The sequence below is a fragment of the Pan paniscus genome, chromosome 11 (assembly GCF_029289425.2).
Source record: "Pan paniscus chromosome 11, NHGRI_mPanPan1-v2.0_pri, whole genome shotgun sequence".
Classification (NCBI taxonomy): domain Eukaryota; kingdom Metazoa; phylum Chordata; class Mammalia; order Primates; family Hominidae; genus Pan; species Pan paniscus.
In genome coordinates this window covers 110432393-110447500 of record NC_073260.2, presented here as the reverse complement: position 1 = coordinate 110447500, position 15108 = coordinate 110432393, and the positions used below count along the sequence as shown (strand labels likewise).

The following is a 15108-nucleotide window of genomic DNA, read 5'->3' as shown; positions in this document are numbered from 1 at the left end:
CCCTACTCATGCCCTTGGGTGACCTTCGCCATGCTGAAGCTCTGCAGTTCTGGGTAAGGGAGGGGCGTGCAAGACCTGCAAAAGTGGGGCCCTTCGTCAGAATATACTTCCTGGTACACGAGGAGGAGGCCGAAAAGTTGATTTGAGATTTTATATATATAGTAGTACTTTTAATAGTTTTATCTCAAAAAGGAAAGAAGAAAAAATTGATTTGAAATAAAAAAAGCAACACTTGAACTAGGCCTTTGTATTCAAGAGGCAGGCAGGAATACCCACAGTGTGTAACTTGGTTAGCTAGAACTGCTCACTGGCAAAAAAGAGAGCGAGTCTGCCTTTAAAAAATACTGTGTGTCCTGTGAGGTTCATTTGTTCACCTAATAGGTCAAAGATACATGAAGAGCTTGGCTGAGATGATCTGTTTGCTACCAGGGCGAGTATCACAGAAATGATTGGACTTACTTTTGAACTTGCACTGCTAGGATCCCGCTGTGCTGTTCAGCATTTGGGCTATCAAACTGAATGGGCTAATCAAATACAATTCTCCAGCCCATAAGCATTGTTCTAAAGTATTCATTATTAAATGATATGCTGTGAGAACAATTGACAGTTTATTTTATTAGGCCATGGCCTAGGGGAAGGGGGCCAGGGGACTCCTTAAGACAGCCTACCATGTGTCACTAATTCTGAAAGATTTTCCTTCTAGTAATGAATACACTCAATGGGACTGGGCGGTGAGGGAAGGGCAAAATAAAACCAGCCTCCATTCAGCCTCTAGCCCTCAGGGGAAACGAAATCAAATATATAGTTAAGGTACCATTCCTTAAAAAAAATCCCATCAGCATCTAATGGGTTTAATTCATCCACAGGAAGATTAATTGCTTAAAATTCTATATTTCCCTTCTGCTCTGGTTCTCAGTTTTAAAAGGGGAGGTAAAATGAAAACAGGATTTACTTTTTTGTTCCTTAAAAATTGAACTTTGATTTTAATCTATCAGTCCAAATACATTCAACAATAGCAACCCTCTGTTCAATCTTCTGGATATTAAAAAAAAATCCAAGTGCACTGCCATCCATTTGAAGTAGCAAGTCACAGGTAAATCATATCCTATCATTAATGATATGAAATGGGGACGAAAAGTGGCAGAAAAGGAATACGGGAGACTCCCTCCAACAGGTCTAATGTGTTTTCTAGGAAAAAGAATATTCATGTGTTAAACTCTCAAAAGTGTTAAACATCCAACATCCCCTATGTGGACATTTCAACAAATATTTTTGCCAAATATGAGACAGGCTCACTCTCCACTGTGGATCTGCAACTTTCAAGAAAAACTATCACCAAGCCAAGTCTGCCTTTTTAAGCCAAGTCTGCCTCCAGGAGAATTTGTTGTGTTTGCTTGTTCTTACTATTGTGTTGTTATGAAAACCAGTAATGAGTTCAGCTTGCACCCCAGGTGGGAAGTTAGAGAGGGGAACCTGTGTAAGTTGAAGTTTGTCACAGTAGGCAGAACAGTCGCTTTGCAGCCCAGGCCCATCTCAGGGTGCACTGCTTCACAGCTACACTGCAAAGTGTTAAAAATCCTCCCACCCACCCCAGAATATATATATATGTATATTAAAAAAAAACCCCTGTCCATCTCTCAGTACACAAAAGGACCTCATCACACTGCAAAAATAGCAGTACCCACTTTGGTCAATTAAAACAAACAAACAAACAAAAAAGCATACATTATTTTTTTTTAAATCTGTGTACTTACCTATAATAACCAATACAGCTAAAAGCACTACCTACATAGGCAAAACTTGGTATTGCATAATTCGTATAAATTTGAAACCCCTCCCCCCCAAATATTAATTGGAAGATGAAAAACATGAAAGGTTAATAGAAAAAAACACCAAAATACTGAAAATATTGCTGGTCGATTACAATTTTTAAGCGGCAACTATACACAGCCATGATATGCTTTATAAATGTGAGATAAAGGTATAACTGTCTAAAAAATCCATGATGTCACACATTTTTCTTCGTCTGGAGTACAAAATATTTTGTCATAAAAATGGTAAAGATTTAAAATGATAATAAATGCAGCAAAACAAGTGTAGTGATGTCACTTTGTTGTATTTTTTTGTTTTTTTTTTTTGTTTTTTGTTTTTTAGATTTCAAGGCAAGGCACGTAATGTGGACATTATATCTTCGTGCAAATTAGGATTACTGGAAAGAGTATTTTTAATTAAAATTTTAAGAGACATAGAGGCAAAATGTGTCTGCCCATGCACACTATGGATCTGTCAATACAAGAAATTTGTTGAACAAGGCTAATGTCTGAAAGCACCATGCAAGTTTTCAGCACCCTGATTACACTTGTTTTCTCAAGAGTGCGTTTTTATATCCTACACCCTGGCGTTCCCAGTTTGTAAACTGTAAGCTTTACCCTTGTGACATGGATTTGCCTGCCTCTTTGTCTCTATAATGCAGATTTTATAGAACCTTTTGTACACCCTATGGGTTCTTGATGCAACCAGTAATTTTAAATAAATAAATTCTACCTCCAAGGAGGCTGCAGCTAAACCAACATAAGTGCTGTGTTTTCATTAATTTTATTTTTCTCAAGCACATGATTTGTCTTGATTTAATGCCTTTTTAATGCCCTCAAAAACTGAGGGGAAAATAAATTCGTTCAAAATTATTTTAAATTCTTTTTAATCCCCTCAATTTAGAGTCCAAGGGCTGAAGGACTTATAATCATGATTCCCCTTTAGATATAAATTTATAAATTGCACTTGCCTCTGTTAAGTGTTTCTTTTGTGGGGAAAATATTATATTAATTTTTACTGTTGCATGCAGAGAGAACACTTCACCTACATAGAGGCATTTCTTCCATAGAGCCTTTGTGTTCAAACTGTTTTTTTCCTTTTTTCTTTTTTTCCTTTTTTTTTCATTTTTTCATTTTTTAAGATTTCAAACTGGGTTACACACTGGAAAAGGCTGGGTTAAGGGCCGAAATTTAATAAATCTGTACTGATAACTAAAGGCTACAGAGATTTCATATATTTTTTTTAACTTTTAGAAATCAGAGTGCTTATAAAATGGCTGGCTCATGGCTCTGTCACCCAGCACCTCTGACGCCGCCTCCTAGCCTTCGTTGGTGAGATAACCAGGAATAGTGATTCCATGCGTAAACAACAAGAATACTAAACCAATAAAACTAGCTTATCATGCAGATATTAAGGCATCTAGAAAGTCAGTTAAAATATATTGTCATAGAGACAGAACATCTATTTCCCAGCGGACTTCATGTAACAAAGGCTACGTTGCAGGGGCTGCGATCTACCATCAGTGAAATATCATCGACCCTTTTTATGTCATTACAGTTTCAACCTTAAGGGAATTAGTGATTGTAAGTGCTGCAATTGCTGGTCTATTATCTTCTTTCTTCAGTTTCTTTCCTTTCTCCCTTTGTGTTGTTTTGTCCAGTCTTCCTCTTTTCCTTTTTTTTTATTTAAAAAAAAAATTTCTTAAACTATTGTTGTGTTTCTTTTTCCCTCAGTTGCTTGTTTCTGCTTGAAGGAAAGGTTCTCCAATTATGTTCAAACCGTAATTTTGGACATTGGCCGGTAAGATGGGTGTCCTATTTGACACTTGGAAAGGAACCAAGCTAGCCCAGGTACCAGGACTGTTGAGAGGAGAGAGGCAGCAGGGAGGGAAGAAAAAAGAAAAAAATACAATGTTAAAATCTACAACAATATGAGAAATATAAATTCCAGATGCATCAAATTATTGCTATCCCTGTTTTCAAAATTACAGTCTAATATGAGATAAATGTGCCAAATTATACATGTTACACCTATCTAAACTCTATAGTCTATTTTTTTAAATGAAAATTAAGACTAAAGTGAGGCAGAAAAATCCAGAGTAAGATATATAAACAATTATTGAATTCTAACCGATTGAGGATATTCTAAAATATTTTACATTAGTCAATATAAATGCAATATGATTCTTTTTTGTACAGAAAAAAAAGAAAAAGAAAAGCAGCAATCTGTTGGTACCAATATACTTCGCCAGTTACATTCTAATCTTATTTTACCTTTAATTCACAAGCAATTCAGTGGTCAGATGGGTTTCAATTTCTTACCTGCCTATTGGGTTGAATAAAATTGAAAAGTACGGTGAAAGATATTTCTTTTCTCCTTACAACAGGAAAAAAAACTACATGTTTAAGGTAGGCCCATGCATAATATACAATTTGAAATGCCCAATTATCAAACATATCTTAATCAGAGTTTTTTAGTAAAGACCGAACAAATAAGAATCATAGAACCAAAATGGAACACAGCTTTTTTTGTTCTCTACAGAATACCCATCGTGAGGAAAAACATTTACAGGAGGCCACAAAGGTCTCTGCTTGCACTGATTAGTTCTATAGCTCTCCAGCAGTTTTCTTATTCTAACCCTCTTTAACTTACTTTTAGAGAGAGCCAGAGCTTTTCCTTCCAATTCATGGTTCCCTACATTGGCTTGCAACAGAAGCCTGAGCATTTCCTGCTCCTCCCCATCAGTAATGATACCACATTTGAGCTGCTCTCCACGTGAGGAGTTTGGAGAGATAGATGGCGGGTTGGGGGTTGGGGGTGTTGGAGGCAGTAAATGATAAGATTCCAGGCTTACTCTCATCAGTTCAACTTTCGCCTATGCTGAATTACAGGCTGTTAAAAAAAAAAAAAAAAGACTGGAAAACAATTCTCTAATTGCTACTGGCATAATCTCCCTTTAAAAAGTATCATATGGAGGATAAAAAAAATCAGATCTACATATCATGAAACAACTCTACAGCACACATTTTGGGTACACTTAATCTAATGTATTGCCTGTTCCAACACTCAGATCCGAATGAATGTCAGTTAAGTAACAGCTGCATAAATAATCATGAACCAAGAAAACATCAAACTGACAATTCAGTACTCATATTAGTCATGGCCTAGCATGGAAACATACTTTCGATGTTTTAAATTTCACTGAACAGCCTTTGCTTTACTTTTGAAACCATGAAGTGAGATGGGCACTATTGTTGTAGCTATCAATCTAGATATGCTCATTTGTTCATATTTGAATTCCAAAAGTACAAAAACCTTTACGGAATATCAACCTAAAGGAACAATTCTGAATTTTTTAAAAAACTTGATACATACTGTTTTTACTCTGGTGATACTTCGATACAAAATGTTGCTTGTTGCTACACATACATATTTCTGAGTTAACATTTCAAAACAATATCACAACGACCATTTGTGCTCAAGGGATTTTATAATTAGACTACAAACTCAATGACAGCAAAGTCCGTCTCTAGAAAAGTACCTAGCACATGGAAGATGCTCAATACCTTTTTAGACAAACAAATCAATTAATTGTTTCAAATCACACCCAGCTATATATTTTCAAAAGCTGTCACCCAAGATTACATATACTCATGAATATGTTGTGATTTGATCCCCTATAAAAAGAAAATAGGTATCTCTGAATTTAAAATTAGATCTACTTAGCATTAACAAAAATTGATTAAGCAGGAATAATCACATTCAAACTAAAAAGACACGTCCTCAAAATCTGATGAAAAATCATAACTCTTAAGAATACTTGTTATTGAAACTTTTACTAAGCAGCTTAACTGTTTTCACATATTTCTCTTCCCACACACATCTTCAACAATTATTTTTGTGCTTTGCACCATTGATTGGGAACAATGTTACATAATGAATCATGAAACTTATTTTACCCTCAACTGTGTTTCCACTGCACTTTGTACATGGTCCTGTTACAGCATTTATTACTTCATAAATATCTCTATCTGGGATTATCTTACTAACTGAAAGGTGAACTTCATAGAGAAAACGACCTAGTCACATCTATCTTTATAGAGTCTGAGCATAGCTGGTGCTATTTCTTAACAAATAAAATAAATTACAAAAATGGGTATACATTATTTTTAACTTGAAGTAAGAAGCATGTACCAAAAGCAAAAGGACTAGGTAAAACAGATAATCCTTGACAGTAAAATACAATGTCAACAAGCAGCAAATTGCTTTGCAAAATTAACAAGAGTGCCAAATTAAGTGAGCTCAAGAAAGTCATTTGGAGATTGCATGCTTTAGGGATATAAAGTATATTTTAATGATTGAAAATAGATGTGGCTCCTTACATGGACAAGTCTACCAACTAATGGCAGAAAACTCAGGGTTTATTTTGCAATAGCTCTCTCTTACTCAGTTCTTTAGAAGAGACATATGTCATGATTCTTTGGAAAATGTTCAATAAAAATAAATTGATGCTAGTAACTAACAGGACTCTTGCTGCAGAATGCCTACCAAATTTAATTTAAATGTTTATTTAAATCTTTCAAACCGCCCATCCTACATTATGACCATGTCAAAATTGCAGAGTGCAATATATTTGTCAATACTGTTTATGAACCTTTGGGGGGAAATAAATCTCAAACATTAACACTATGCAGACCCCATATATGAGTTTTACAAGTCTCTTATTGCCAATTTGTACGTTAAGTTCAGAACTATAAGGCACAGACATTTTTTAGAGCTATTTTTGGTAGTCCTGTTAAAAAAAAAAACTTGATAAAACTAATTCAATGACTGAGATAACAATGTAAATAAATATATTTAATTAAAGTAATATAGATTATTTAATTTCAAAAATGCAATGTCTAAAATTGCATACTTATTCAGGTAAAAATGTAATAGTGCTTTTTGTACATCTAACTCTATATAAAAATCAATAATCACATGTATGGATAAAATAAACACACAAAAACAAATCAGTTACATGTAAAATGCTTAATAGTTTTAATTCATAGTGAGAATTACTATATGGATAATCTTATGTTCATTCCAACTATCTGCATTCCAATAAAAGAAATGAGAATATAACTGAAAGGATTTCAAAATATTCAAGCTCAAATTCAGCTACTTCAGCAATATATCTTTATAAGTGTGCATTTCCTTTGTTTTAATCAAATTTTTCATTACCAAATCACATTTGTTTAGGCAAAGAGAAGATGAGCGTAGCTGAAAGTTGAAAGCACATCTTTAGAAAATATAAAGTAGATATAACCATTTAAAAAAGAAAAGATATAATTACTTTGCAAAAAACTCAAGCAGAAAAACACACAAAAGAATTTGATAGTACCTTAACACAAAGTACAGCTCATCCTAATGACTATTACTATGCATATAATGAGATAGTTCATTATAAAATGAATACATACGAGCTAAATCAAAATTCCAAAAATAAAATGTTTGATATCATGGATACTATTTTCTTGCTATTTTGACCAAATGTATGACATGGCTCCCCCAAAAAGGGAAGAAGCAAATGAATTATTTTGAGCTTAAGATGCATTACTGGTGATGGTCCTGCTTCATTTTGTTATTGGTAAGACTACCTCTGAAGTACTGTATTTCTTCTAGGTAGCACTCTGGAAGAAAACCTAACTTTATGGCATTTACTTATTGAAAAACTCACCAAATTATGTCATTGCAGAACAGCTAAAGGTAGACAGGGAAGATATAGCAGTTGATGTGGAAAGGAATGTAGACCGCTTAAGCATGCTTCAGGTTGTAGCAACAGCACAAAGGCAAAACTTCCAGACGATAGCCATGCTGAGGACTTAACTATAAGCATGGTACCATCTTTGGTGTTTTACATATGCTACACCACTTAATTTTCTCAGTGAGCTCATGAGATGGCCATCAGTATCTCTGTTTCACATATGAGGAAACTAAGGCAAGCTAAGTTCCTTGCCCAAAGTCTCCCACTTAGCCCTCAGTTATGACTCAGATCTGTCTGATTTCCCCGGCCATTTCACTATATTATATTGCCTCCACAGGAAGTCAGATGACTTAACATAAGAAAGAACTTTTGAACAGAGTGGTCTGAAGGCAAAATTAACTGGCTTCAGGAGACAGTGAACTTTTCATGCACCATACAAGCTGGATTATAACCTAGCTAATGTTGCAAAAGAGACTAGTGCACAGAATATGTAGCTGGTCTAAGTGGTCAAACGATCTGAAATTCTATGTATTCATCTCCTCTGAAACAAATCCAGTTGAAGTTCTACTAGGGTGAGTTCTACAGCGTGAGCATTAAGGCGGAAGAAGATACCCACTTCTTCCTTTTAAAAAGATGCACTATTTCTATATGTCTTATCCTGGATAAACTGGGCAAAATAGTTCATCTTCACATCTACCTACAAAGAGTAAAGAGCTATACCTTTCAGTGAAAGAAAGGGAGAAATTGCTCTCGGCAGCCATATCAACATTTTCTGGTTATGTTTTTTTAAAATTATGCATTATGGGAGTGTGTCTTCTAGGCCAAAAAGAATTGGGCCCTTACCTTTCAGCTCACTAACACCTAGGAACCACAGGGTGCCACATAAACATGTATGAAGCCATTACATTGAGCCAGAAACCAAACAAAGTCAAAGACTTTACATCACCTATTATTTATTTGGAGGTGATGAAACAATAAGGGCTATTTTAAGAATGGCAAAAATCATTTATCACTAGCCTGTGTGTATTTGATAATGGATGAGATAACACACTAGTTAAACAGTTTATGAAATGTCTAAGTATCCAGTATACGAATATTTTTCAGGGGAACAATAGTATTGTCCATTTAGAATTTATATACTGGTTTAATCATGAGAAAATACCATATTTACTTAAAAGATAGTAAATACTCTTTCAAGAAGCTTAAAAAATATTACAGGAAAAAAGCACAAAGAGTTGTACATATTAATACATACCTCAACTGTACCAGTAGCCACATTATTTATAGATGGCAATAAAAATGAGCAATGGCCCAGAAAGCATGGGGAATAAATAAAATAAGTATTTTAATTTAAAAGAAGCATTTGCCTTTAGTTCCTTTGCAACATTTCCTGATCTCCCCAAGATGGAAAGGTTTTTACTTCCTTGGCTAAACACTCTAATTTTATTGGCAAAATATTAACACACAAGTATTAGCATTTCTTGTAAAATGCACAATAAACAGTTTTCCTTATTAATTGCTGAAAACCTGTTGGGAAAACTATGCCGCCCTGGGTTGTACATGGGTGCATTCGGACTGGTTGCTTACTTCAATATAACACAAAGGCTGCAGATTACGTCTTGTGAAAAAAATGCTCGCTCAGACCAGTAGAAGGAATAAACACTTAAGTTGAATCTATTTATGTATTAGAACAAACAAAATAGTACTTGATAAATATACCAGTTGCTAGCACTTATATAATGTGTATTATTTGCCAGGTACTGTTCTACATGCTTGACCTACCTTAAAACTTTTAATCCTCATAACAAATCTATGAGAAAGACCATTACTATCCTGATTTTACAGATGAGGAAACTGAAGCTAGGAAGTTAAGTGTCTTGCCCAACTCATATTGCTATTAAACTGTAGAAGGCAGGATTTGAATTCGAGCAAGGTCATTCTAGGATCTGTATTTCTACCCACTAAACTTTTCTCATCTCCCCTTCTTGTGAAGCATAGTTTACTTTTTTCACTGGACTAGAAGTTATATTATCACTGAATTATACAAGAGACTTTGTGAATTGAGGTTCATATCACAATGAAATTCCTGTGGAAGTATAACTCTTGAGCCCAAAATTCAGCACAAATAACTGTGCTTTATTTCTCCAATTCCAGTTGCTTTTCAGCTGAATGCAGTATTTCCTTTTCTCTTACATATGTGCAGATGTGGCTGTATGTCAATAATTTGTTTGTTGAGTTCCACTTCAGATGAGGCTAGCCTGGAAGTGAAAGACACAAAGTGCTTTATACCGGTCTTGGGTTTCTTCGATTTATTTTCACCGTTTTTAGGGATCATTATTGCCATCGGAATGATCCTATTTGCATGCAAGATGATTCCTAATGATTATTACTATTTGTAATAATCTGTATCAGAAAGCTCCCTGGCTAGCTCTTACCTGAACTGCAAAGTACTCTTGTGGGCTCTCTGGGAAACACCAAATATCATAAACCGCAGGTGGCTCATGGAATTATTCTAACTGCAAGCAATAGGACTTCATAGTAATGAAAGAGAAACGTATTTGTTTCTTAACTAAGTAGGTAAATAGCCTTCTTTATTGCTACTCCTTGGGGACCAACGGTTTTGAAAATAGCATATCAAAATGGTAGCCCATCAAACCTCATTAATTTATATTCAATTGATTCAGAAGTTTTTTGTTCTTAGGGCACAGTGGATTGAATGTTAACTTTACCATGCGTGAGTGCTAGCACTTTCTAAGTAAAATAATAGCATCTATCATTGAAATATTTTATCTAATAAAGAGCACAGGGCAAGAAAAAGCCACTCCATATGGGAGCACTGCCACTAAATATTAAATGTGCTCCTTATAATTACAGCACTCGTTTAGTAAAAAACTCTTACATAATACTTGAAGACTTCAATATAGCAACCTACACTTAAATAAAAACTTCCTTAAAATGTTCGGTTTAAACATAAATAAGAAAAAAGCTCTTCCTCAATCGGCCAAATTAAGGACTTATAAAAAAATTGTTTGATCTTTTTCAAATTTTAGAACTGAAAATGAAATATGAAAAATTATTATGAAGATGACTAATTATAAATAAATTACAGTACACACATGCATACATATATAAGAACTCAGGTAGCTGTGGGAGGTTTTAGCCAATTAAAAAATATAGAATTATCAGGCTCAGAGTAATTATTTTATCTCCTCCCACAGACCACAGCACAGTGGAGAAGCCCACATGTTGATTTCCAGCCTCTTTCTGTCTGTATTCCTCTCTACCCTGGGCTTCTTTTCAATGCTATTGTTAAAAGTGGTACTGCTCCTCTGATTTGCATATGTGATGCTTTAACAGCAGATAAAATTCTCTACAAAAATGGTGCTTCAAAATAGTGCCTTTCACTAGAGAAAATCACCCAAGGCATACTAAATCAAATAGAAATATAAGTTTTATACAAAGCAAAAAGAGATTCTTTTATAAATGATTTTCATTTAAAAGCAAAAATCAGCATTATTGGCACAATTTTACCTCTTAAAGGTGAAACTTACTTGTATCAGAATGCTGAAGCATAAAATTACAAATGATTAAAGAACTGAACACATTTTAATATCATGCTTGCTACTCTGTTCACAAGGGCAAAAGATCTTACATGGGCAAAAGATCTTCCTGTGTGTGAAACAAAGTGAGCAAGAGAGAATAATTGTAACTTTCTGCAATTTCAGAATATTCAAAATTCGTGTTCTTCAATTACTTGACCTTTTGCCATTTCTTTTATCATTTATTATGTTTATTATGATATTTATTCATTCATAGGCTTTGTTATTTAAGTAAATATGACTAAAAAAATCATCATATCTCTACTAACAGCACTAGCAAAAATGAGAACCAAAAAGGTAAGCTAATAAATGGTGCCCTGGCTGTCGAGGGAACTGATTTCTTACAGACGAACTACATCTGTAAATATGGCACTTTACATAAAACATATTCAAATAAAGTAGGGGTTTAATATACTTCCTTTCACTACAAAGGGTTAATCAGCAAGGTTTACATTTGGGAATTTTCGGAATCACGCTCCTCCCTCTCCAGTAGCGCTGCCAAAAATCATCTGACAGGAAACCTAAGATTAAGTTTGTCCTACCTAAGCGAACAAAGAGTGCTCTGAACAGGCCACCGGTTTACTGCAGAGCGGGAACTTTTCTAATCCTGCTGGAATCTGCAGTCCTGCTCAGAAAATATCACGGAAAAAAGTTGTTTTCTTTCCTCTGACATCTTGTCTCAGGATCATCTCATTTTGGTCACACTGCAGATCCTGCTGCTTCTCCCATAAAGGTTAACTTAAAGCTCCAAACATAATCATGTGGAAAATGGACATTATTGATTCCTATGGTCCATTGTTCCCCCATCCTAAGTCCCTGAAGTTCAAGTTCAATCTGGAATTACATCATGTCTGGTTTCTCCTGGTTACCAGACGGCTTGAGACGTGACCACAGCTACAGAAAAAACAAACAGCCTTCTTCACGCTTCGGCTCCCCTATCGATTCAAACGTAAACTTTTTTTCTTTCTCTCAAGTATGCTTCAAGTATGGAGCATGGTTAATTTAGAGATTAAGTTCCAAATTAGATTATCTAATGGCATCTTAATGGATTGCTGACCCATTTCCTGTGGGATGGCAGCATGCAAGTCTGGCTGGAATACAATTAATTTCTTAGGAAGTGTTCTGAAGAGTTTGCCTAGATAAAAAGGAAACGTCGTGTTGTACAAATCTTTCTTTATAAATGGAGAAAGTTAGGCAAAACTATGACAAATCCCAACATATTATTCAAAAGCCAGACCACAGATGTTGTGCGTCTGTGAAAACCATATCAAGATCATTTTTAAGAATGGTAATGTTTTTATTTTTGATTTCATAACAGGTGCAAATAATTTTGATGAGAATAGAGTAATTCCTTTAAAAAGAATATTCACATACAAAGACAAAAGTAGTTAGCAGCCCCTTTACCAAACAATGATCATGTGAAATTTTGGTTTTTGCAATTCTCCACCTTGAACCAAAGATTCTTCCATTCATCTACCGTATCAGCATTTCTATCATAGTCCCAGAGTGGTGCTAGGGGCCCAGAATGGTGTATAAAAAGTTGAGGATTTGAACACACTTTAGAGCTGACAGCTGAAAAGGAAATTCAGCACTCGGAGAATAAAGCTCCCCCCAGGAACTCCAGGAACAACCCAGCTGTTGTACTGTAGTTATGTGTCAAGATAACAAACTGAGAGCAGGAAATGCTAACCTAGTGAATTCGCGGGGATGTTCTAAGTGTAATGTTGAAATAAAAGTTAACTCTTAATATTACCTAAGGACACACGTATGCCACATATATGTGGAGATATGCACACGCACTACATACACACACACATATAGATGCATACACACACAAACACATATATGTAATACAAACATATGGTTTGCAACCCATTATTGAAAGTTATTTTTTGTTTAAATATTCATTCTTTTGAGAGCATACATTTTACAAAGAAAATGTTATGAACAAAGCAAGGAAAATGGCTGAGGTGAGTGTTATGCAAATTAAGTTACATGGATAAAATGAGAGCTATTACCCCCCGACACTTTTTTTTTCTTTCTTTCTTTTTTCTTTTTTTTTTTTGCCCTCCCTCTCCTGACCAACCAGATCCAAATAACCTTTACTGGCTGCTAAATTTCTCTTGAGAAATCAAGCAACTCTCTAGAATTGCAGTAATAAACGACAATTTCTTAGAAAAACATGTGTAAAGTAACTACAGAATGAAGTATTCAACCCACAGAAAGGAACTGCTAACACATGTAACATGGAAAATAGCTGATAAAAGTCTCTTTGGTGCCATTCAATTATGGCATCCGCAGAAACACAAAAATCCTTCCAATTATTTTAGTAAAATCTTCATTTATTCATTATTTCAGAGGCTGAGCAAATGGTTTGTGTAAACATATCCTTCGGTAACACGCGCATGTTTATTTTAGCCATCTGAAGACTTCTTCTATGTTTACATAAGCCATCAGACACATACAACCACTCACTTGTGGCTTTGCGTTTTCTTGAAAGGGGTGAAGGGAGAGAAGAGAGAATGAAACAATAAATTCAGTTTCTCTTTTGCATAAAGCACTCCCTCTAATGTTTTAAAATAGCTTATGTTTATATTATTCTTGGATTGTCCTTCAGCTTTCTTTTTCATTCAATTATATTGATCTTTCATATCTGATAGTACAGGCTATATTCTGACTATCACTTTAAGAAAGCCAGCCAGTCAGGGAGTAACTGCTGTATATGTTTATGTCCACATAACTCACATATGCAACAAGGTAATTTGTCCACATGAGACAAAGCACAAACACAACAGTACCTACCTTAAGCAGTTCATCACCTATCATCCTCCTAAGATCTTGAGCCCATTCTGACTATACTAGAAGTGAGCCCTTCACCAAACCAATATTTTACTCTGGGTTAACTGCAGTTCCTGACCTTTCACTTAGGCAGAAAAATTGACCCTCTCAAGGTGCAAGCAACTCCTTTGCACATGTGTGTGCACACACACACAGTTCACAAAACAGTTCACAAAATTTTAAGGTCAAAACAACAAAACACCTTCAGGGTTGTAACCTAATAAGGCTGTGAAAACTTTCCCAAAGAGTCAGCTTTGGTTCCTAAGGGAATGCTTAAGCCTTGGGGTTGCGGGTGGATGGAGGAAATCTTCCAGCTTTGATTATACTTGCACAGCTCCCTTGGCACTGCCATTTTCAGTTCCGACAAGAGCTGCATTTGACATGGAAACACCTCAACAGGGCAATTAGTATAAAGCAGAAAAGAGGGTGACCATGGAAAAGTGATTGTACAAAGAAAGTAATGACAACAAACAACAATCAATCAAAATAAAGCAAAACCAAAACACCCGTTTTGCTTTGTCCTTTTCTACAACAGTCTCCAGGGATTGCCTTTTGTTAAAAGGCAACTACCACAACAAAAATAACCTGTGATATTTTATTTATTCCATCGTGACAAAGGCAAATTATTTAATTCTTTGGATGAACAGACCTGTATTTCTTAAATATTTTCAACTTATTCAGATGATTCTAAAGCCATAGCCATGCCCTGACGATTTTAGATGTCTATTATCTATCTGCCTTAAAAGTGCTAGGGTTACAGACATTTATGACTTTTTTCAAAATTCTTTCAAAAAATGTTTTAAAAATAACCACAAGTCATAAACTATAAATGATGGATAAAGCTATCATGCCACAGACAAGGGCTATTTGTATTATCAAATATGAACTCTGTTGTGTCCATTTTTGAAAACTACAACAAAGCAAAGCAAACTATGTCACTTGAATTTATTTATTCTGAACTGCATCACACCTAGATTTTAAGAACTGTCAGCATTGGATTCACCACAGCATTTAGCACAGCTCACCATAAAGATTCAATAATATCTGTTGAATGTAGAAATGTGATGGCTGCCATTATCAATTATGTGCTTTCTGAATCAGGATAGAAAGAGA

The 15108-nt window shown here is 35.1% G+C and overlaps 1 protein-coding gene across 30 annotated transcripts in view; it reads right to left on the bottom strand.

The window, feature by feature from the left end:
* Positions 1-15108, bottom strand: part of NFIB (nuclear factor I B) — a 450108-nt gene that overhangs the window by 2798 nt on the left and 432202 nt on the right. For 29 of the 30 annotated variants that reach the window (XM_063594017.1, XM_034967174.3, XM_034967166.3 and 26 more), the window contains one exon: positions 1-3671. This exon is cut by the window's left edge and continues 2798 nt beyond it. In XM_063594017.1, the coding sequence (XP_063450087.1) occupies positions 3654-3671 (18 nt within the window). In that variant the 3' untranslated portion in view covers positions 1-3653. Of the gene's footprint in view, positions 3672-8813; positions 9817-15108 lie in introns of all 30 variants that reach the window. The other variant, XM_034967168.2, reaches the window with a different exon arrangement.